General features: G+C 37.8%; 1 protein-coding gene across 1 annotated transcript in view; it reads left to right on the forward strand.

Annotated features, from left to right (window-relative positions):
- Positions 1 to 23,802, forward strand: part of NELL2 (neural EGFL like 2) — a gene marked incomplete at its 5' end in the record, with an annotated part of 62,489 nt that extends 38,687 nt beyond the window's left edge. The window contains 5 exons of the mRNA XM_039385375.1: positions 7,672 to 7,812; positions 16,626 to 16,819; positions 17,814 to 17,990; positions 20,261 to 20,485; positions 22,988 to 23,802. Coding sequence (XP_039241309.1) covers positions 7,672 to 7,812; positions 16,626 to 16,819; positions 17,814 to 17,990; positions 20,261 to 20,485; positions 22,988 to 23,038 — 788 coding nt within the window. The remainder of the gene's footprint in view (positions 1 to 7,671; positions 7,813 to 16,625; positions 16,820 to 17,813; positions 17,991 to 20,260; positions 20,486 to 22,987) is intronic.
- Between the last annotated feature and the right edge of the window lie 564 nt (positions 23,803 to 24,366).

Here is a 24,366-nt window from a genome sequence, read left to right on the forward strand (position 1 = left end):
TGAGAATGATGAACAAAGTGAAACAAAATCACCTCTTTGTCAATAGCTAGAAACAGGGGCTCAATTAGTCTTTCTAATGAGGATTGGCACAATCAGGGTCACACAATGTGGCTGAAAAATATTATTTTCCAGTCTTAATGGATGCACCTAGTTCATCATGGCTAATTAGTTGTTCTGAATTTCAGTTGTTATGAATACCAATTCCTGTGATGATATTGGATGTGTAATGAAAGACTGCCATAGTTTCAATTATTGGTGTGGTCTGTGATTGATCTATTTTTGACAGCAAAGAATTGTTAGCTGCATGGTGAACAGTCAGTGGAAAATTCCCTTTCATAATCTTTCTATCTAATTTTGGTGCCACCACTGCCACACATGAAATACCAACACCATTGAATTTCTTTTTACTGGCATTTAGCAGGACCTACAGGGGTGTGCAGAAATCAATGGAGGATCAGGAGTCTGGAAAATTACATACTTGAAGAATTAATGAACTGTAATTCCATATTACATCCTCAATCACATTTTGCTTCCTTTTCATTAATGTAACTAAATTAGTTTTTCGTGGACAGAGTACTTTAAAAAATGCAATCATGGTCTTGCTAGGATTTTAATAAAAATAAGGAAAGAAAAAAAAAGACCTGTTATAACAGTAGTTATTTTTTTCATGCAACATGACACTTGGAAATTTTTTGTGAAGAATTATCATCTACAGCACTGACTCAACCTGTTGAAGCAATTTTTTAGATGACATTTATAGCTTCAGCTGTAGTTTCCTGCCCTTGAACCAGATTATGGTTTTCAGATGACTTAACCAGAAGTTTTACTAGATCTGGGAGGTGTCAAGAAGCAGCAGTTCTAAAGACGTTGCAAATGCATTTTTTTCCAAGATGGGCCTAATTCATTATCCAGGGGAGCAGGAAGAGGAAGGGCCATAGTCTTTGCTCTTCTCTGAAGGCTGTATCTGAGATAACTGATGTCTCTAGTGCTGTGTAGAGAAAGCTCTTTTGCTTGTAGAACTATGTTATGGTAGGATAAAATTGTGGGTGACTTCTCTCTTTGCTGTGCCTCACAGGCCACCTGTAATCTTGCCCTTCATGATTTAAACTTGTAACTGAATAAAATTTTGGTATGACATTGCAGTTAAAATCAAGGATATTTTATAATTTAATGAGGACTTTGAAGTAAGAACCCATACAGTGAAAAACATGTCCTAGTACTCCAAATATGATATCGTATCTTGAAAGAGTTACTGGAAGCTGAACAAATCAGAGTGAAGATTGTGAACAAAATCAGGGGCTTTTTGACCAAGGAAGGAAGTTCTTTTTGTAGTCAGCAGCAGTGTTAGAAAAAAAGAAGCTGATCAAACTTTACAAAATAGATTTAAAAATCATCCCAAGCAACTTTGGTTTTCTGAATTATGTCAGTATTCTCAGCTTCTACATTCTTGGGATTTTTATTCCTCTGTGTGATACTTATGCGCACGTGGTATATGGGAATGTAGTGGGATGGAAATCCCAAAAGCTGATATTTTGTTTTAACAACAAGATAGCTCCAATATATTGAAATAGTTTCAAGCTCTTGTATTTCTCCTCTGGGACCTATTTCTTGCATAAGATCTCAAATCAAAGGTCTGATTGAACAGGAGGGTCTTCTCAAGTATCATCATGTTAGAAATCTGTTGTCACATGGAAACCAACACGACCGCTTTTCAGTTCTTAAGTGCAAGAGATGTGACTCTAGAACTTGCAGTAGAGATAATGAACTGTTTTCAAAGCTATTCCAGAAAACTGAGTTACAATAGCAAATACTTTGTACAGTACAGTGATCTTTCATTTTGTCTTACTGAATAAGGCCTTTTCCTCCTTGCGTACATATTTACTAAAATTAGATAACCCAGACATCATCTTAATCCTACTGGGTATTCTGTTAACTGAGCGTAAGTCTGAATAGCTGAAACATGGGCTTTTATATCCAAGTCAGACATAATATCCTTGAAAATGTGTTGACATGTGCAAAGACGTATCAGAGTCTGACTGTTCCAAATGTACCTATAAAAAAAATTGAAGATTTATCTTTTTAAACAGCTACATAGTCTCCTAAGCCATTTCTTCAGTGATCTGTTTCTGAAATTATTTTTCTTTCAGTTGTTTTCACTTTATTTATGCTGACTGTGGGGGCTGGGATGTGGGTGTCTCTGGATGTTAGCATTAGGCTACAAAGGCTGTTGCCTTTGAAATGAGATCTCAAATTTAGCCTGAGTCAGTAGTGAATGAACATTAAGGAAGATGTTGATTGCTTATTAATCTTTATAATTATATCCAGTGATAAAACCCAATTAGCACTGGGACAGATTACTGCAATTGGGAGTCTCTATTAACTGACAGTCTTAGCTAAGTGCCTTGTATTATACTGTTGCAGAAAAACTTCAGTGTGGAGATAACTAAATTCTAATTATCCACAGCTACCAATCTTTGGTGTTGACTTCTTGACAAGCAAGAACCTGTATAAAGCAGCTAATGAAAGAAAAGATTTTTGGACTATATTGTGTTCTCTGTCTCTGTAAGTTTGTGCTTGATGGTGGCAAGCAGGCTTTTCCAAGAGGAAGATTTGGTGATTAATATGTGAGTCTTGAAGCGAATAATGTAAAGTGTTAGAAACTTCACCCCTTCCCCTACACCACAGTTCTTTGTTGAGTGCAGCTTGACCGCATTAGAGAGCTTGGTCCTATGCTGAATGAAAGAGCACTGCTATCTTTTAAATTGGCATTTTTATACCACTTTCAATCTTCAAAAGGTCTTATTATACAGAAATTCTCTAATAATATTCATCAGACAGCTAGTTTTCCTTTTTTCTTACTGTATCAGTGGATAATTTGCTAATGATCTTATTTTACTCTTCAGGGAGCAGAGTTTTCTCAGTGTTTCCAAAAGAAGAGGGTATACTAGCTAAAACTGTTGCCACAGTTCAGGAAATGAGTGATTCTGAGGTATAAGGAAGGTGATTTGGGAGAGCAAAATTTTTTCCTGTCAAGGGGAGCTAAGCACATACAGTTCTTACTTTCTAAATGTCTCTGACTGTGTGTCTGCTTTATTAGAGTGGGACCTCTGCAAAAAAAACCAGTCATTTTTGAGTTGAAAAATCAGTAACAAAATATGGAAATAAGCAGGCTGAGACAAATGCACAGAAGAAGACCTGGGTATTTGAAAACCATATCACGTGCAATATAAGTATGTAGTAGTCAGTTACCCTGTTTTGAGGCAATAGTGTATGTGCAGCATTGCTGTGAGTGTGTATATGAATTACATAGGGTAGAGAGAGTTCACATGTTCCTGGTGTTTTGTGGGCTAACCAGTCTCACAGGTGTGTGTGTGTTCTCCAGCCACAGTGTTTCAAGAGCCAGAATCACATATCTTCTGCTGTGCAAATGCCATAGGGTGAAAGCACAGCCAGAGCAGGTGGTGCTGAGGTGCTGTGGTACAGCTGTGTAGCTACTCTCCAGTTTGAGATGAAGATTACTTCCAGTGATTTCTGTTCCAAACCTGGCCACTTGCCTCACTGGAGTGGCAGATTTGCTATGTGCAATTGTGCTCTTTATTTGAATAGGAAAGAGAAAAATAGACAAAAGCACTACCTCCATGATAGGCAATGGGAGTTCTGCCATAAGTTGGAACAGGACCAGGATGAGAGCATTTGCTCTGGCCCATCACACATAATATTTTACTTCCTGTGGAAGATGGAGACATTTCCCTTTTTTATTATTTATTTATTTGAATTTTTATCCCCTCGCCGCTCCTCCACCCTTCTTTATATCCAGTTAAAGACCAGAACTTGCATATTCACTATAAGGTGTCTATTTTGTTCTGCTTAAAAATGTCATCATCTGCTATTGAAAAACATACATTCTTCCTTTTTCTGTGCTTAAACATTTTATTTAATTTTTTTCGTACTTGAAAATATAAAGCCTTTTGGTAACTTCCTTCTGTAAAGTAATATTTCATTTTTCATGCCTTTCTAGTACAGCATCAAACAGGACTTCATTAGTGCTGTTAATGTTAAATATAGCCCACTGATATACCATAGCCACTGACCAAGCAAAACTTCAATCAGTTTTTCTTCTCTTGTCACCTCACACCTCTGACTGAGCAGCTACAAGATGATTCATCATAGAAGGTTTCACGATAGGACAGAGGAAAATTATTTCTGTCTGCTTTTCCCATACTAATAAGATAATTTCAGTTGTAGATACTTTTGCAGCACTTTCTGAGCCATGCTATGACCATTTGAAAATAGAAATCCTTTTATCCAAATGTCAAAAAAATTTTCCATGAAATAAGTGCTATGGCTCTGCAAGACAAATTTCTGCTGTATTTTCTTGTTTAATAGAGTTTAACATATTTTGTCCCATTACAGAACACACCTTTACTAGAATTTATGATCAGCATTAGCTCAGAAAATTAGAACAAAATTCTGTGCATAAGAAACATCTATATTCCGAAACTCACTGGCACGTGCTTAAGATATCGTTTGCCTAAAAAGTTAATAGTGAGGAGAATTCTTTTGTTATTCTTTTCTTTGCTGCAAAGTCCTGTAAGGAGTAATGGATTATTCAGCATCAATGCAGCAATGGTTCCAATAAAATGGCAAGCAATCTGTAGAGAATAAGACATTTTTTCAAGATCTGCAGCGTGCTTCCATGCATGCTTGTGATGGTAGGCTTTCTTGCATAACTCCACTCAACTTTGCGTGCAGCCATAACAAAAACAGAGAATGTATTTCTTTGTTTATTGACATCTGTAAAAGTATTTCATCCCAAGTAATATTTCTTGTGATACAGGTTTTTCAGCTAGTTTGCAAATAAATACAAAAAAACTGCTTTTGTTTTCAGTTTACCAATACTGATGTGACATTCTCAACTTGTTTTTCCCGAATAATCAGTGAGTTCATCATAATGCATTCTGCTTGTGCCTGTGATACTGCACATTTTAAGATCCAGGTTCACATATGAATTGTTCCGAAGAGAGGAACACAGGCTTTCTTTAATTCATATCTATTACTTTGACCTAAATAACACGCTTTTCTCCAGCTCATCAACAATAAATACATTCCACTTTCCCAAAGAAGAAATATATAGCATCCAGTGTCTTAATGCATGTTATTAAGTAGCCAGGATGAAGACTGAGTCTTAACAACAGCTTTTAGACTCTGAGTTTACATGCTTTGTTGGTTCTCTGGAGGCTTGGAGCTTTGGACAACCCCAACAAGTTATCTTGTACTGACCAGGTGATCCCAAGCGTTTAGCACCGTCACTTCTGTTCTGCCAGGCAAGCTGTCTGCCAGGTAGCATATTCCCAGTGGTAAGGGAACTTCTAGACAGCAGTCCTTTCTTCTTTTCCTTTCCTTTTTCTTAAGTACTCTGTGAGTTTGTGAGCGAATAGCAGTAGATAAGACACAGACTTGCAAGCCAACCTTTTCTCACAACTGTAACATAATTTTCATTGATCTTCCTCTGATCTCTCAAACACCTCTGAGGTCCCACTGGCTCCTGGCTGCTCACAAGAAAAAGGCCAGAGTTTATACTGATTTAGAAAGAAACATGCTGAGCAGTAGAAGATTGTAAAGGTTTGGCATTTCTCAGTCCTGCAGCAGGACTACTTAGATGATTATCTTGGAATTCCTAGTGGAGTTGAAAATTCTATTTTAAACCAATAGAGACTTATGACTTAATTCGTGGTGCACAAAGCAAGCAAAATATATTCTTGCTGCAATATTCCAGCAGGAGTACTGGTAATTTTCATAATCATAAATACTGATAATGTACATCAGGCATGCCTGGTTACAGAGAGACTGTTGATAGTAAATCAGACTGGAACACCCTAGCGAAAATTTTTAATGAAATTTTATCACGTATCTTTGAAGGTTTTAAAAAGCAATATGCTCATGATGCAGTTGTACAATTATTCCAAAGAAATTCCAAAGAAATGTTATTTGGCTTGTAAATAAAATACCCAGAGCACATCCCACCTACACCCTGGCATGTAGAAGAAAAACACAGCTCAAAAGCAAATGTCGGTGACTGTGCTATACCTTGTAGTTTATGTAGGTGTCCCCCACATACCAATAATTTGATTTTCTTCAAATGTGGAACAAAATGTTTTAGATGAATGAGGAAGTCCTGGGTTTTTTTTAAAGTTTGTGTTTGAATAGATTTCATAGAAGACTAGATAATGTCTTTATCTATGTGCACATTGTTATCCACGGAAAAGAGATTTGTTACCTTATTGCAGCTCACGATTTATTTTCTTAGCCAGTTTACACTTTCTCCTATGAAAATAACAGATGACATAAATGGGAAGCAACAGAGGCTGTGGACAGAATTTTGACATATTTCCCATATATCTCAGTGGTCATATCACACCTCTCCTTCATATGTGCATCCCAGAGGATATTAGATCAACTGCTGAGGTACTGTAGCAGTTTGAATCTTAATTTGTTACTTTAGTTCTTAGTTTTAAAGATTCAACCTTTAAAGAAAGGTTGAATCCTTGCTTTGGCCAGAGTGGCCAGTACATTTAGGGTTTATTCATTGTTCAAACTCATGGTAGAGGGATATTAAAACTTTTTTGTTTCTGAAGGCAGTTTGCACATGGTATGTCTCTCTTTGTGCCAGTTCTATAGGCACCTCTCAGTCAGCTTAATGCTCTAGCTGCGGTATAAAACACAATGATAGGGCAATGAATCTGATAGGGAACAACTCATTTTTATCCCTGTTCGACTCCATACTCCTGGTATTCCCTAGCTGTTAACAGCACTCATACTCTGGCACTTATTCTTTAGTACAGCTTACTGTGTACCTGAAAGCACTGAAAATGAATATGTCACAGAGTTCTCCACATCTTTGTTAAGTGCATGAGTTCAGGTGTCTTTAGGACATGCTTTGGTGGATTTTGGGTCTAGTGGGTGCATAAAAAAATACATTCTATGCTAAATTTTTATTATAAAGTTTAGTCAGTGAAAGTTGATCTTTTAAGATACACGCATCCCAAAGGACTTTTCAGGAGAGGGAGAATGTATTGTGTTTCATCCTCACGGTTAAAGCATTTGTTTGGAAACCCAGCTGTTTTCTTTGATGGTGGAAGAGAAGTCTGCAGTCAGTTATGTTGAGGGTCAGAGGTTTTGGTATAAGTTAACAGGAACTCCACAAGATAGGGAAGCCCCAGTAACTAAAATTGGTGTCACCAAGAGCATAAGCAAGGACCAGAGTGAGTATTTAATGTTTTGGTATGCCCTTAGAAAAAACCTTTATTTATCAGGCAGCCTGCACTACTCAAAGGGTTAACATCTTATTATCTGAACTGGGACCTAAGTCCTTTCTTCATATTGTGGACAGTTTACACAGATGTCAAATTACCTGTCATGTGTTGTGACAACAAGAGTTGTTAATATATCAACAGCAAATTGGGATTAGCAGAACTTCCATTGCTTTTAGGCCCAAAGCCATCAGCCAAGTCCTTTTATGGAAACAATTCAAAATTTCACTGCAAGTAATTCTGCAAATTCAAGTGTTACTAATAGAAATACTTCTGTGAAACCCAGAAATACCAGAGACATTGTTCTTTCATCAGATGAATATTGCAATATGTGTGAATTTTCTTCTATTTTGTTGTTTAGATATTGATGAATGCTCAGATGGCTTTGTTCAGTGTGACAGCCGTGCTAACTGCATTAACCTGCCTGGTTGGTACCACTGTGAATGCAGAGATGGCTACCATGACAATGGGATGTTTTCGCCAAGTGGAGAATCCTGTGAAGGTTAGTGTCTAAAAAACATGGGGTAGTGTTATGGCTCACATTACAGAAATGTCTAGTGTCTCAGATTGTACTGGTCAAATATGGTCTTGGACACTGCATCAGTGAAAGTTAAACCTTGACCCAAAACAACTGTAGTCTAAATAAGCATCATCAACAAAGGCAAAAGAATATAAAGTATGAATATTCTTATGCAGTGAAACATTAGTGGCCATTTCTGTGATTCATTAAAATACTATGTAAAGTCAGACATGGTGATTAAAATGCAGTTTCTCTGGCTCTACATCTGCTTCTGTGCATGTCCCTTGCATAAGTGATTTCCCGTGGGCTGATAGCGTGCACTGTAATCTGTCGCTCCACAATAATCTATTTATATGTCACATTCTTTGTATGTAAAAATAGGCCTCAATCCAGACCTCAGTTCCTCCTCTTTGTTCTTTGTACACTGAAATAGTCTGTGATAAAAACATTTCCCATTGCAAAAAATGATTATGCATCCCTGAGACCCTTGGTTATTACCATAGTGCTTCTCCTGTGCAGAGGCTAACTGCTTGTAGAAAGCTGCAATTTGAAGAACTACATTAGAAACTGGGAAGCTCACTGGACTTAGGGCTGGGGCAAAATATAGGGGACAAGAGAGTGACACGAGCACAAAGAGATGGGAGGGTTTTCTTGTTTATGAATGATGTTGGAGGGAACGGCAGGTTAATAAGAACACAGTTATTTTCAGATGCAAATATCTTGGTATGGAATGTTATTAAGCTCTTAAAATATTTCATGCTGTTGCTCTTAAATAACAGAACAAACCAGTCTGGTTATGCCATGGACTACTTAGGACAAAATTATGACCCTTTCTCCTATCTGTCTTTGAGTGCTGAAATATTCAGTGCTCACAGTGTAATCTTTCTTATTGCTGTTTAAACTCACATTGGTGGGCTGCCTCTGTCCCAAAGGGAAGCAATTGAATTAATTTCAGTAAGGCAGACACACAGACCATTTTCCAGGAGTGAAAATGACCTTTTCGGTATGCCCATCATCAATACTTTATTTCAACACATTTTCACCACAGCTGAAAGCCTGTAATCCCAGGAGGAATCAGCAATTTGAGTCAACCACTGCTTTCATAAATCGAGCTTACTTTTTCAAGAACTAACTAAATGTCAGTGTTAGCTGTCCAGGTGTTAGGACAGGAAGGCGCAAAGAAGAATTTGTGTTCCTTCTGATTATAACATTGCACTTCTGTCACTCCTGGCACAGGTAATAAATACTTCAGCCAGGCATTTGTGGAAATATTCTCAATATCCCAAGTTTTATCTTCAGTGTCAACATAACACTTGTCTCATGGGTTGAAGATAGTGCCTTGGCACATGCTGTCTCAAGAGATATACATGATACAAAATTACTATGTTAAGATGTGAGCAAACAAGTAACAATTAAGTTGCAATTTCCAAGCAAATGAAAAGCCAAGGGAAAAGAAATATGGGGATCGCTACATGTATACAGAAGTGGCTATTATTAGAATGCTTTGACCTTTTCTACAAAGCACCAGCAGCTCTTTGTTAAACATAACCAGAGGATAACAAGTAATTAGAGTTAAATCAGAGATGCCAGGAAACTATCTTCATTGCCGATAACCCTAGTCACTAACAGTGGAACACTTTCAGTTTGATTGATCGCGGCTCCAAATATTGGAATACTTAGCAACTTGAGATCATAGAACTATAGAATGGCTTCAGTTGGAAGGGACCTTAGTGATCATCTAGTTCCAACTCTCCTGCTGTGGGCAGGGACACCTTCCACTAGACCAGGTTGTTCAGGGCCCCATCCAGCCCGGCCTTGGTTGCGAAGAAAGTTAGATATTTGATTAGTCTTATTACATCACTTCTTGTTGTATTGAAGCCTGTGATATGTTGTCTCAAATAAAAATAAAACCTAAAAGGTATGAAGAGACAGCCTAAAATTCATTATGGTATGGAAAGTTGAACTTGCAGTGGTGCAACACAGTAATGCAGAAGCACTCGTCTTCTCTGCTGTCAGATCTTTCCACTGCAAGAGATTTCCCTGCTGGGTTTAAAGACCAAAGAAAATGGTTTTCTTTTGTCACTTCTTCAGTAACCCCTAGTTAGATGTGATTAGATTGAGCTGGTGGTGGATAATCTTTTAGATAGTCACTTTAATGGGGCAGCAGTTTCCAGGCCATACTAATCTCAAATTTCAAATCTCAGTCTTCCAATTCTCACCTTCAACTGTATCCAGGACCAGCATCCTCTGAAACTTTCTGGCTCGTGCAAGTGCTTCATCTTGCAAGAGCTGTAGAAGGAACAGTGCAAACTACTTCAAAGTAGTGTTTTATATAAAATGCATAATAGCATTGATTTTGACTCATCTTTTATAAGTGTTAGTTGTGTTGAAGAAAGTTCTCTGTTTTAGTGCAGAAAACTTGTAAAAGCCAAGGAAGTGTGGATTTAAATATTTTCTTTCTTGATTGTTCTACGTGGTATGCCTCAAATCTGGGTCTGTTTTTGTCTCCTGGAAGTGTGCCAATAGTACTACAGATTGCATTTTGGTGGTCAGCGTAATCAGCTCCTTGTTTCCTTCAGCAAAGCCTCTGATTTTAAAAATTCATGTGGAAACACCTCTATTAAAATCACACAGGTACATTTCCTTAAAAACCTTATTTTAACAGGATACCAAAACTGCATCTACCTGTTTTGCGGGAAATGTCCTTTTAGGACATCGTACTAAATATTCCTAGCTAGACATGGGCTCCTTGGTAGCATTAGACTTTTTCAGTGCTTGATAATGAAAAAATAGTTGCTGAATTGCCTGTATTACACATATATTGACCTTGGCTACAGCTGCTTCTTTGGCAAAACTCCGAATATTGAGCATTTTGACTAATGTACTTGGACGCAGAAATTCATAATCACATTTTATTGTATCTACAGGCAATGGAAGACCTAGAGATTCCTTTGCTAATGGTTCTGATTCACATTATACTCCTAGGCAGACCTATGGTGTCTTTAACAATTACCAAGAGAAATTATGGGAAATGCAGCTGTAGGGCTTCAACCTCTTACCAGCACTTACTGTTTTTCCCTTGGAAATAAAATTATGTTATGCATCACTGTATTTCCAGAAAAGTGAAATGTCAGCCATATAGATTTGAGAACTGTATGGCTTTGGGATGTCTTAAATTTTATATATATGTAAATATAGCATTCAGCACGGTATATTAACTGGTATCTTCCTCTTTGCCCCCTGACAACTTTTCTTTATTGTTTCTTTAAACAGTCTTATTGGTACTCTGAAGGTTGTCTCTCATGTACTATTTCTTAAAGAGAGCTGGGCTAAGGGTGTAGATATTGCATCCTCAGGCTTCATTGCAGTAAAAAAACTGGAACAAACTGAGAGCAAAATCCTAAAATAAGAAAGTTTGGGCCCTGTTAATGTTTGCCCTGCAGTTCTGTGTAACATCCTGATTCCTTTGAATTTGTCCTCTGCAGTGTCTAAAAGCTTCCAAAATCAGTTGAAGAGAGAAACTGTATTGGTTTGTACCAGAATAGTGCAGGTTATACCTCAGCAGTTGTTGGACATTTTGCATACATCCACATTCGAAGAATAGCTCACCTAATTAAGGCAGCCCATTAGGACTAACCAAGAGTATCTGTCAGGTACCAGCTGTTGTTTATATAGAATATGAGGTCAACATATCTTCACTCTCAGCAGGCACCACATTCTTTAAATGAGACAGGTGCAAATGAAAGGATTGGAAAGCATCATTCCAGAATGCCCAATTCATAAAAGGATCTTTTTTGGTTGTAAGGGTTTATCTCTATGTGAACTCACAGTTTGGGTTTTCTGTTCTGAAATATCTTATGTTTTTCTTCTGCCATCCTGATTCCAGAATTAGAATAATTTCCTTCTCTGTGTGACAGAGCAGCCTGCCTGACAACACAGGGGCTAGGTCTCTACTTGAACATCATGTTCCACAGTTGAGGATATTGAGGGATGGAGGCATATTACAAGCCTCAGTATGCTCCCCAGCCTTAATGAATGGGCAAAGTCCAAAACGGTGACTCCAGCGTCCATGTCTCTGGATCTGCATGGCAGAGGAATTCCTAGCTGTCAGGATGTCTCAGTTTATCTCACAGTACATCCAGTATTTTAATTAGTACATGAAATTTCTTGTAGCTGGAAAACCACTGTCAGTTTGGAGTCCTACACTTAGGTTTCAGAACCTTTCTTATTGATAGCACTTAAGGGAGACAGGAAATAAAGAATCACTACTCTTCAGCAGGAAATCTTACTAGCATTCACAAAGCTCCATTAAAATCCTTTTGCTTTTATTCATGATCATAAAAGGTCAGCAAATAAAGTGACTTCTTTCTTTCCCATCCATCCCAAATAGAGCTGTAGGCATTAAGGCTTCATTACTAAATTTGGAAACCCAACTTAAGCATCACCAAACAGAAGGCAGATGGCCTCTTTTATTTCATGGCACGTAGTTCCTTAGAGAGCATGTGTTATGCAAGGGAGGTCATGAAGGTTTTGAATAAAAGTATTACACTATATGAAATGTATTCCCTCTTTAAAGTGTTTTTAATTAGTGTAGTATACATTTACTCTGAATCCATGATATGGTATCTTTAAACAATCTTCTTTCTATCTGAAAATGTTATCTTTTTAGTCACTAGTTTTAATTCATATTTAACATAATACTGTCTTTGAATCTAAGCACTACCACAGAGATATTTTTTTTTAATAGCCTTTTAAATTCCTTGAAGGATATTGAACTTGCACACATTGGTCACTGTTCGTCACCAATTGAGCAAGTTTGAGCTGGCTCCCTGCCAAAATTTCCAATGCTCATTGAAAGCCTGCTTCCCAGAGAGGGAAGAAAAAAACCGAGCAGCCAAAGCTAGAGCAAAATATACATATTTTACATGTAAAACAGATATATACAGTGAGAATACTATATACATATAATCTCAGAAACCCCAAATAGCTTCCTAAAAGGGAAGAGTGGAAGGGAGAAGGGAAAAAGGACGAAAAAAGGATGCAAAGGGACAGAAACAAAACAGGTATGCACAATCTAAAAACCTGGTAACCAGCAAAATAAAGAACTGGCAAAATCTCACCACTTCCCTTGAGAGAAGCAGGACGGCTGGACACAGCCCAGCACTCTCCCCTCACGCGTGGCAGAGAACAGCAGTCACTGCAGGCCTCAGCTCCAGATAAGCAAGACCGAGACAGGGACCCACCGTTCTCGAACCTCGCCGGAAAGGAAGAGCGCGAGCTCTCTTATCTATGCCTTATTTATACCTCAGGTTATGCAAAGGAATAGCATGGAATACTTCCTTGGTCACTTTCCTAGTTTCTTCCTGGTTACAAGCTAGTCTCCAGGAAGGCCTAGAGTGAAAACTGTCACACCAATGCAGAGTAGTTGCTCAGTAGAGACATTCTGAGTCTGAGCCTGCTCACTGCTCAGGGCCAAGTCAAACAGTGCTTTCTCTCTTTGGGATTCTTTGACTATCTGTTCCAAGAATCAGTCAGTAAATCTGTTAAATACAGCCTTGGGTCACAACCTGGTGGAGCAATTAAAATGCCCATTTTTATGGAGATTTCTGCCTCTGCAGTCTCACAAATATTGCAAATGGAGTTTAGTAATTCCAAGTACTGTCACCATATTGTATGGCTTTAGGCCAGTATTTTTCCTGTGTAGACATGAAATTATTTGTGATACAATTAACTCCTAGCTTTCTGTAACACAGAATATATCACTACTTCTTCCCCCATGATACTCCTTTGTTGTTGCAATGTTAAGTTGTCCCAAGAGATGATGGTAAGAAATGGAAAATCCTTCAAAATGCACCAGATCAAAGCTGCTGTAATTTTTAGTGTAGGTTTCATAAAAAAGAACTTATCCTTATTTAGCATTAGATAACTACTTACATTTCATTTCTGGGGTTTTTTTGAGGCAAACCTCCAAGTCCTTTGAGACCTAATGTTTTAATGTCGTAACATTCAAGCTGCTTGGTTCCTAAGCAATGTGTTGTAAATAGCCTGAAATGAATTATTTGTTTTGTTTTGTTTTTTTTTGTTTGGCTGGTTTGATTTTTGTTTGGGTTTTTTGTTGTAGTTTTTTGGTTTGTTTTTGTTTTGTTTTGAAACAATATGGGAGCAATAATAATATGCCTCTGTGGCTAGATTTACTGGAAATATGCAACCTGTAATCCTACATCTTCACTTTTCAGATACAGAAGATGGAGGGAGCAGTGTACCTTGTCCATAGCTGGTTATGACTGTAAACCAAACTGTCAGTAACATAATTCACCATCCATTAAAACTCCAAAGTAAAAAAACTGAACAAAGTTTTGCTTGGTGTGGATGATTTGTGTGCAAGTTCTTTGCTGATAATGCTCGAAGTTTGATGTGGATGAATTATGCAAATGAGAGTTTCATGCATGAAAAGTTGGTGTTTCTCTTGCTGCATCATAAACACACTGCTGTTTCTGATTAGGTTGGAATCAGTATGTAAATAGCTCCTGCCGTGACTAGGGATATTTAAATTGCCCTATCCAGAACACTTGTTTTCATGAATCAAACTACTGAAAAAAACAAAGTTGAGATTTTTCATAAGTTCTCAGTGCCAGATAAGCTCAGCTTGATACCAGAGTCAATGATAACCTCCATTGTTTTCAGTTACTGTTACTGTGTTGAAAAACAAACATCAAAAGTCTTTTTCTCATGGGAAAATTGTGAAATACACTTATACATAAGTGCCGAATGCAGACTTAATGTTTATAAGGTCAGCATTTTTTGTTTAAAGGAAACTCTTCTTATTTACATGATATCTGAACTTTGTCCACTTATCTCATTAAATATGGCTGCTTTCTGTTAAGTGTCCAGGTTCTTGAGAAGTATCGTTATTCATTTATGACACTAGCTGTGTGAAAGCTTTGTACAAAACAGTGTTCTAAAGAAATGAACACAAGTTTCATAAAGTAATTTATTAAAAAATACTTTAATGATAAAGAGAATCTTGCTGTTAATCTGAATCATTATATTATATAGAATTAGTTTCTGTTCTCTTTCTTGCATAACCTAAAAACAGTTAGACTGAGTATGCAGAGATCCTAATTTTAAATTGCAAGATTATATTACTTTCAGGATGAATTTGGCTATAAAATTCTTTTTCACCTCTTAGTGTGGCAGTGAGTGTCATATTTAGTATATGCATTGTATGAAAAGTTATTTCCTTTTATCAGGCTTAAATTTGTTGTCTTCCAGTTCCATTCACTGTCCATTGTCTTGCGTGTTAGGCAATATGGAGAAAAAAAGCTGTCAACATATCTTCTCTGGAATATTCTTTTTTTTTTGTTTTGTTATGTTCTTTTAGAGATGGGCAATTTATTTCTTTTCAGTTTTTCTCAAATGACATTTTCCTCGTTCTTCCCATAAACCCTGGTCATTTTGCAGTTTTTTAAAGATGGTGCCACTGTAATTGCACACAATATTTGAAAGAAACCCACAATACTCCTTATTTGTACAATGGGATTCTAATAATTTCCCTGCTGTTTTTCATTCCAATTCATATTCATGTTAGCAACTTGCTTACTTTTTTTTTTCTGCAGCCACACTTAGAATTGAAATGATAATGGAGTTATTTTGCTTTAAACTGAATGTGCTTGAGGTGAATTCAAGGTTTCATTTCCATTGTTGAACCCAAAGCTGAGTGTTTTATTAGGTTTTTATGCTGATGGTGAAAGATACATGCATGACCGTATTGCTTATTTTGTCTCATTTTCCTCTGTTGGACAACAATACTTTTTAATAATTAAGAACTTGGACCGTACTGTTGTGAAATTGTATTTAGAGTTAAACTCAGTGTATCGGTATTTACAGTCACCGTAGTTCTAATCTTTACTCTGTTTTCCACTTTCTACTGCATATATCTGTTTACTTCATGACCTTTTGAACTTCTTTTCTCAGATAATTTTTCTCCATTTGGACAGCTGGAAAAAGCTAAATAAAGACTATTTGAGTAGAAGGTAGTTTGTGCTGCTAGTTGGCTCTTGCAAAATAATTGTGTGTACCTTGATGAAATAGATCTTTAAAGGTACTCTTGAATTCTTTGAGATATGATTGTTTTGAAGTAATTTATTTGTATTCACTGGAGACAGGATTTTTTTTCTTTATTTTCTATTCGAGACACAAGAGCTATAGGTATCACTGCAACTTGAATAATAAAAGTATTCTAGTTTTTGCACTGATAAATGATGCAACTTTAAGTATGGTCTCTAATAAATGATGCAACTTAAAACACGGTGTACTTGCTTAAATGAGCTTACAGGTCAGATGTCACCTTTCACATTAACTTCTCAGCAAGTGAACTCAAATGTGCTAGACAGAACACAGAACTAGCAAAAGGTTTTGAAAACAGGATTCTGAAGCTATCCTTGTTTCACTGGACATGTCTTATGAATGGTTGCCACAAACTAAAGCTCTTCAGGGAGCAGAGAATTATATTTTTTTGCATACTTCTTGTGATTTCTTCATTCTATCTACCTTACTCAGTAGCATTCACTTAGAAAGAGGTGTAGGAAAACTGACAATATCATGTTTTAAAAGCTGATGTGACTTGTAAAATATTTTTTTGTGAACTTGTAAGTTATTTCTCCCTATTCTGGTGAAGTACAAATTAATTTTCAGCTGAAGGCTTTAATGGCTAAGAATCATTTATATTGACTGCCAGAAGAACATTTTTATTAATTGAATGTGGTCTAAGAGCATTGCATGGCATGTTTTTGCAGATATTGATGAATGTGGAACTGGAAGGCATAGCTGTGCCAATGACACTGTTTGCTTTAACTTGGATGGTGGGTATGACTGTCGATGTCCCCATGGCAAGAACTGCACAGGAGACTGTATCCATGAAGAAAAAATCAAGCACAATGGTCAGATTTGGGTGCTGGAGAATGACAGATGCTCTGTCTGCTCATGCCAGGTCAGTACAAATGGAGTTAGCTGCTTCTGTGAGGTGGTGATAGGGATGAAGGAAAGAGCATCATGATTCAAGTGAAATTCCTGGTATAGCTGCCTTCTCGGGTGCATGTGTGGTGCTACAGAAAAATAAAATTGTGTCTTACATAGGGTCTTGAGGAGAGCTTCTCTCTCTAACCTGCACAAGCAGAACATCCACAGAAAGTTTATTATATGATGCTGGGAGAAGGACAATAGTACTGTTTTGTTAGCAGAGATGCCACCTGTGTTTTTTTGGTGGGAGTAACAGCATTCTCTTGCGAAGAAACTGTCTAGATACATATTGGAGTTGGAGGCTGACACCAGTATCTCTAGCAGATGGCTATATATAGAAGTAAGTTCTGTATCTGCAGAGCAATTCACCTTAACTTTTCAGCTGTTAGCTGTGGGAACTTTGGTCCCAAGCTAAATGCTGATGGAGAATGAAGGCCCAATACACTGGTAGCTGTGTCCTGAGCATTTCAGCAGCTGAACTTCCATTGATATGGGTTGAATTTCAGATCACCTATCATTTTCCTTATGTGAATAACTACAGAAGAGAGGGATTGATCTTCCTTGGTACCCTCTTCTAATCTGGTATTCTATGATACTGTGATACTCTATAGTCTGAAGTTTAAACAAGATTCATCCAGCCTTCATATGAGAATGACAAACTTAGTGCAGTCTCTTAAAATTTGACCCTTGGGAAAGACACCCTTGGGTTTCACCACCTTAGAGGAGAGCTGCCTAAAGATTGATTGTATGAAGGATGTATATAAGGCAACAGGGGAACTTTATGGTAGTTGATGAGTGTGTATTGGGGTTTCTAACTTGTTTTGAATTGTATTTTGACAAAGATACTGTGAAAAAACTTTTGAGCTACTGTCTTAGAATCATGGCAAAAAATCAAGTTTTTGCCCAAGTATGGCTGGAGTTGTGCAAATTTCTACCATCACTGTATGTCTGTCTTCTAAAACCAGAATGGATATGTGATGTGCCGGCGAATGGTCTGTGACTGCCAAAATCCCACCGTTGACCTCTTTTGCTGTCCTGAATGTGACCCGAGGCTCAGCAGTCAGTGTTTACATCAGAGTGGGGAGCTTTCCTATAACAGTGGTGACTCCTGGATACAGAATTGTCAGCAGTGCCGCTGTTTGGTAAGGCTTCTGATTACAGCAGCAGAGACAGGAGGGAAAAAGTATATGAGATATTCTGATCTGTGAATAGTTTAATTTTCATGCATTAGCATCCACTTAATTTCCCCTGGAGTACGTATATAATCAAAATGTGGTTTTCGTGGATTTTTGTCAGTATTGTCAAGTTCCTGTCAAAAATGCATTTTGACACAATACACATAATATAAATTATTTAATCATAAAGATTGTTTTAGCAAAGAGTGAAGGTCATTTGGATATGGCACCTGCACCGCAACATTAATGTGTTCACATTCAGAGAGTGATGAAGCAGTATAAGGAAATTCTAAATATGTATTTATTATCCCAATTGATAATTTCAAGGATGCTGGTAGACTAAAACTTGTTTTTTCATTCAGACATTTTGAATAACAGAAAAATAATAAGACACTATATATTTTTCAAAACAGTGAAATGAGTTTTGAAAAAAACATCTATTAAAGCTTGTCATCCTTTTTCTGGGCATATATTCCATACAAACTGTTCTGCATAACGTTGCTTGGGAAGTTTCTATGACAGAAAAAATCCCAAGAAAAAACAACTAGCTTTTGTCACAGGTTATCTGCAAATGTAAAGTTCATGTAGCAGCTTTGGCTTGTCAGGGTATCATGAATAACAGCCAGAAACCAATTCTGTAGACTGTGCTTTCAGTGCTACCACTGCTAAAATCCAATTAAATAGATTCCCATGTGCTTCATTAAGTGTCTTAAAAATGAAACAAAACAACCTACAGTTTAGAATCTCAATAGATGTTTCTTTTTTTTCAAGATTCTACTTCTGTAGCTAAAGCCTGCTTTCTTTCAGTAGTCATGGATTTTTTGGGGTGACAGTGTATTGTCTAGTCCTTGTACTGTTCATCACTGCAAAAAACCAGATTGAAGTATCAAGAGCAGTGGCTGGTTTCAAAGGTTGCTTTCATTCTTACCACCATGTAGTTCAAAAACAAGAAAATTGATCCAGATGAGAAATTTGTAAAAGACTAACTTCACAATACTTTCTGCAAAAATAGGGGTAGATTTGGAGCCATGACGAGTATCTGAATTTTTTTTCAGCCTCTGCTCTGGAGATAGTGAACTCCTCATGCTCAAAGTCTTAGATACAGTTTTTGTGAATATGCTGATTTCCTAGGACCATATGCTGTTCTCTTTGCCCCCCTTAAATCCAGACTACTCAATCTGTGCTCAAAGTACCTGAATAACTGTGAGGTCAGAGATGGACCTGCTACCCCAAAAAAATGTGCATTAATGACTTCTGTGAAATCTTTTCTTTGACCAATGGATCTGTAGCTTTGGCCCTTGTCCAGAGTGAAGGGAAGTTGATTCCAGCTTCTAGTAACTGATGTGAATAATTAAACATCTTTAGATTTGTGATCAGGCATACAGTAATTTCACCTAAGGATATTCTGGCTCAACACAAATCTCTGCTTTGAGCTTTTCTTACTCTGGCTGTACTAAACCCACCATGCAGAAAGTGTGATTACACTTGGAAGTTCAGTTATTCTGATCACAATATTCTAAATGGATGGTAAGTGGGTAGAGGTCCTCTCACTGAAAACACACTGGTGTTCCCTATTACATTGGGCTGCTGGTAGCTTGACACCCTTGATCTAGCCAATGCGCTTGTAACCATGGCAAAAATAAATTTGAGGGCTTTCTATGGCAAACCAACAGTCTGAATAGAAGTGGAACTAGGTGAAACTGGAGATTTCGGAGCACTTTTGCAGTGGAGTCATGTTATAGCTTCTGTCACTTGCACAAGAGTCTCACAAGGACAGACCCATATAGAATCATAGAATCATAGAATCATAGAATCGATTGGGTTGGAAAAGACCTCCGAGATCATCGAGTCCAACCCTTGGTCCAAATCCAGTCCATTTACTAGATCATGGCACTCAGTGCCACGTCCAATCTGCGTTTAAAAATCTCCAGGGATGGTGAATGCACCACCTCTCTGGGCAGCCCATTCCAATGCCTGTATTGCATAACTTGTATGGAGAATTTTCAGCTGCAGTTAGATGCAGAGTCTTTGGAAGTAAGTTAATATACTTCCTGAATAGCATGCAGAAAAATGCACCTGACCTACCGTGTCTCCCACAGTCAGTGTTCTCTGTGCTGAATTCAGAACAGGACCAGATGGGAAAAATCAGCCAGCTAGAAATATAGTGCTGATCCAGAGGAATGGGTCATGAAACAAAATAAGAGCAAATAATCATATTTTGTTCTCTCTGAAAACAGCAAGGAGAAGTTGACTGCTGGCCTCTGCCATGCCCAGAGGTGGACTGTGAATTCAGTGTCCTCCCTGAGAATGAGTGCTGCCCACGCTGTGTCACTGACCCCTGCCAAGCAGACACCATTCGCAATGACATTACTAAAACATGTCTGGATGAAACCAATGTCATTCGCTTCACTGGATCTTCTTGGATTAAGCATGGCACAGAGTGCACCCTCTGCCAGTGCAAGGTAAAGTGTATCAAGATAAAGCTGAGATACTTCTTTCCTGTCTTGTTCTGTGGCACATCAATATTAATGCGCTGAGTCTGGTCAGTGAACAGTTGGTGTCTACACTTGTTTTAAAGCAGCAGAGATGACAGTAAAAGTGTTCAGCTTAGTTAATTGTACTTTTGCATGTGCTAGAAGGATGATTTAATTGCTAGGAGGTCAGAAGCAGGACAACAGCCTATGCTGCAGAGTGCTGTGGACACAGTAGTGGCCTTTGCTTTTCCCTGAGTATATTCAAGTTTGATCACAGAGCTCCAAGCTCCATGCTATCTTGGAAACATGCAAATATAGGTATGTAAGCCTAGACTTTGCACAAGAGACTTGTTCAGTGTGATACTGTAGTGTTATTGGAACTGATTGAATTGCTTTGGAGAATAAAAAGACTAGTTATATGGTCACATAGTTTTCATGCTTTAAAATTAATAGCATAATCAGCATGTTTAGGACATTTACCATTTTTATAGTCAAAGGACTTCATTGTCCAGGGAGAAAAATTAATGGCTATGGGCATATGTGACTGAAGAATAACAATAGGTGTTTCCACGGTAGCCAAGGAGAGAGAGACAGCAGGATTCATCTATAGTTATTTAATTATTACTGAAATTCACAGTTTATTTTGGGCTTTATTCTATGTCCTTCCCAAGCAAGATGCCTCCCAAACTCTAATACATGGTACAATTAACTACTTTGAAAAGGTGCTCATAAAACAATCTAACTTCAACACCTCCTTCTGTGAGAATTCTGTGTGATCAGGGAGCAGAAGCAGTCAAGTATCACCTTTGTCCTCCATTTAACCTGATTCATACTATGTGCAATAGCAGCTGCTGCCATCAAGGCATAGTCCTTTCTCAAGGGCAGTGGTATGCACCAGGTACGTGTCAGCATTTGTCCTGGTGGCAGAACGGGTCAATGGTGAGAAGAAAATGCTGTAATCTGACAGAATGGCTAATGGTTAGAAAGCCAGCTGCTGCCTGAAAGATGTTGAAACAGGCTTACACACAGAAACCTGTGCTTTTGGGGTCTGTAGCTGGTGGTATACTCCAGCTCCAGTGCTAGAAGTTACTTTTTGCTTGGGCAAGTTGCTGAGGTTCTTTTGCATCTGTTTCCCCATCTGTAGAACAAATAATGGTGTGTGATTCTTTCCTAAATCGCTTTTTAGATTCAGTGATGGGAAATGTGTTCTCATTGTACTGCTAATCAGTGGCAATGCAGAAGGCATGTATCAGTTCTGATGATGGCGACCTCTGTGCTGCTGCCATCTGCCCTTTCGTGTTAAGCAAAGACTGAACCCTAAGCATTGACTAATTGGTATTCAATGTAAACACATAAACAGACTAATAAAATACAGTGCTGCATTGTGAACATAGTTAAGATTAAAACAGATACTCTGCCAGACTCCATAGTTTTAATGACTCAGATGTGAATCTGCGTAACAGCGAAGGTGTATTACTTTGTCCCTAAGCAAAACAAATCTCACTCAATTCTCTTTACAGAACAGTCTTCGTTTTGAAATACACTATCTGCTCATACTGCTGGCATTTTAATATTGCAGTTCTGCATGCAAGCAGCCTGCTCCCTCCAGATCAGGTTAATGGTGTGTCCAGTTTGTATAGTGCTCCTTCTCATTCATATTGTGTCACCCTACTCTTTTCTTGCAGAGCACCACATGGAAGGTCAAAGCTCCAGTCTAAGCCTCTCTAAGCAAGCTATAGCAAAATAGGTTTACACAAATCCTTTAAGAATTCAGAAAACTGGGTATCAGCTAAAGTAGACTTAGCTACAAAAACATTTCTAATCACAAGTAAAGAAGGTGGAGAGTAGGACTGTAACCTCCAAAGTTTAGTCAATTAAATGTACTTGGAGTAATTTATAAATAATACTCAGCTTTTATTTGTATTGTAAGAATCAGACTTAAGAAAAGGAGTATTGGAGGTGCAGAAAATTATTTCTCAGGTACTTTAATGATGTCCATGGGCAATCTGTTCCCTTAATTGCTAATATTGTCAGAAGAATGTCTGGACTATCAGGAAAAAGTTTATGGATTAATGTTTGCTGGTGTTACAGCCAGGATGTATTGACTTGAAGCATTCAGGGCTAAATAAAGCCCAGAGTCACTTCTGCCTGATCTGAATAAAACTCCCAAGTGCCCTATCTTGTTCAAAAGCTTTATGTACTTGAGCAGATGCCTGATACCTTTATGCTGGGAGCATTTCTTCCACTGATCCCAGCTTCTTTCAGTTTGACTGTTGTAGCTCTGGGACACAGACCATGGCAAACCAAGTAATTAGAAGAATCATAATAGCCTGTTCCCCTGGGCAACATGATGACAATGTCATGGATCTGATCCAAGTCTGTATATTCAAATCTGATGAGTGTTTGCAAACAGCTGAGATTGTTAAATTTACTTGTTTTGTACAAAATGCAAATTGTTTCAATTCTTCTTTCTGTTTTTCTGTTCTTTAGAATGGCCACGTCTGTTGCTCAGTGGATCCACAGTGCCTTCAGGAACTGTGACACCAACAACCATCTCTCACAAGCAGTTTCTGGTTAAAGAATTTTCCTTCACAGAAATAGACCTTTAGACCAAAAATTGTTCAAAATTAAAACTAAAACTAGGTTGGTTTTGTCTATCTGAAGTGCAGATATGTGATGAACTCAGTTACCTGAATCAGAGTGAAATCTTTGGGACTCAAGACAAGCTCAGATGTGTAAACCCTTGTTTGAGGTTAGGCCCAAATCTTCTGGCTATTTGTCTGTCTGGCATCCTTGTGCAGAATGTTTAGGTTAGTGTAAAGTGACACATTGTAATGCTGTACATAATGATGTCAAGATCCAAAATCAACTAGGAGCTCTTACAGGGTCTTCTGAAGCTTTGAGAGTCCAGCACTTGACCAGAATGCAGCAGTTTTACCTAATCATATTTGGAACTGCACAAATGTGTTTGATTGCTTACTGCAGAACTTAGCAGATGTCTGACTAAAAGGATGAAGCCTTCAGGAATAAAGAACCTAGCAGCTAAGATGTGATATGTACAGTATGTGCGCTGGAAAAAAAAAAAAAAAAAAGATAGAAGTTATTGTTAAAAAAAAAGAACAAAAAAAAAAAAACCAACAAAAAAGAAAACCCGTGATGCACAGGCATGGCTTCTTATTGTTTTCTGATGGGAAAAGTCATCAATATTTCCTTGTTTTACTGCACTTACTATTATTTCTTGATTGACTTTGTTCAGTATAAGCTCGTTATTGTGCAAATTTAAATAAATATTTCTCTTACCTTAATTTTCATGTATGCTGTTAATTCGTCTCCTTTGCAAGCATTCCTGGGCATCTGGACAATACAGGTGACATATTGCCTGTCTAGCTCCTCTACATATGGAAGCTTATACCCAGCACAGGCTTATGCCTGTTATGTCTTATCTTTGTTAAGACGTGCATAAGCAAGTTCATGCATCTGAGTCATTACAGTGGATTGAACAGCAAATTCACGTACTTAAAGATCAGACCCTGTGTGCCACCAGGATGTTGTCACCCACAGTCAGTACAGACCATTCACATGTGACTTACATCTGTTCAGATTTACAGGGGATCTTCTCCAAATTCCTCCTCTCTCCAGCTGCCATGGGTTGGTTTGTTTTCTGTAAGCTCTGCAGCTGTTTTTATTGTTTGTGTGAAGTATCTTAATGCATGGGGATTACTTCAATATGCAAACCTGATTTTCACTAGTGTTCTGTTGGGGCAGTAAATAAAAGAAGTTATGTGACCAAAGCTATGTTATTCTGAAAGAGAAATAAAAATAAAGCAATGCTTACAAATTGCCTGAAAAGGCTGAATTTGTAAGGAATG

This window comes from Pipra filicauda, unplaced genomic scaffold, assembly GCF_003945595.2.
Source record: "Pipra filicauda isolate LSUMZ 115617 unplaced genomic scaffold, ASM394559v2 scaffold40_size4127951_pilon, whole genome shotgun sequence".
NCBI classification, from domain to species: Eukaryota; Metazoa; Chordata; class Aves; order Passeriformes; family Pipridae; genus Pipra; species Pipra filicauda.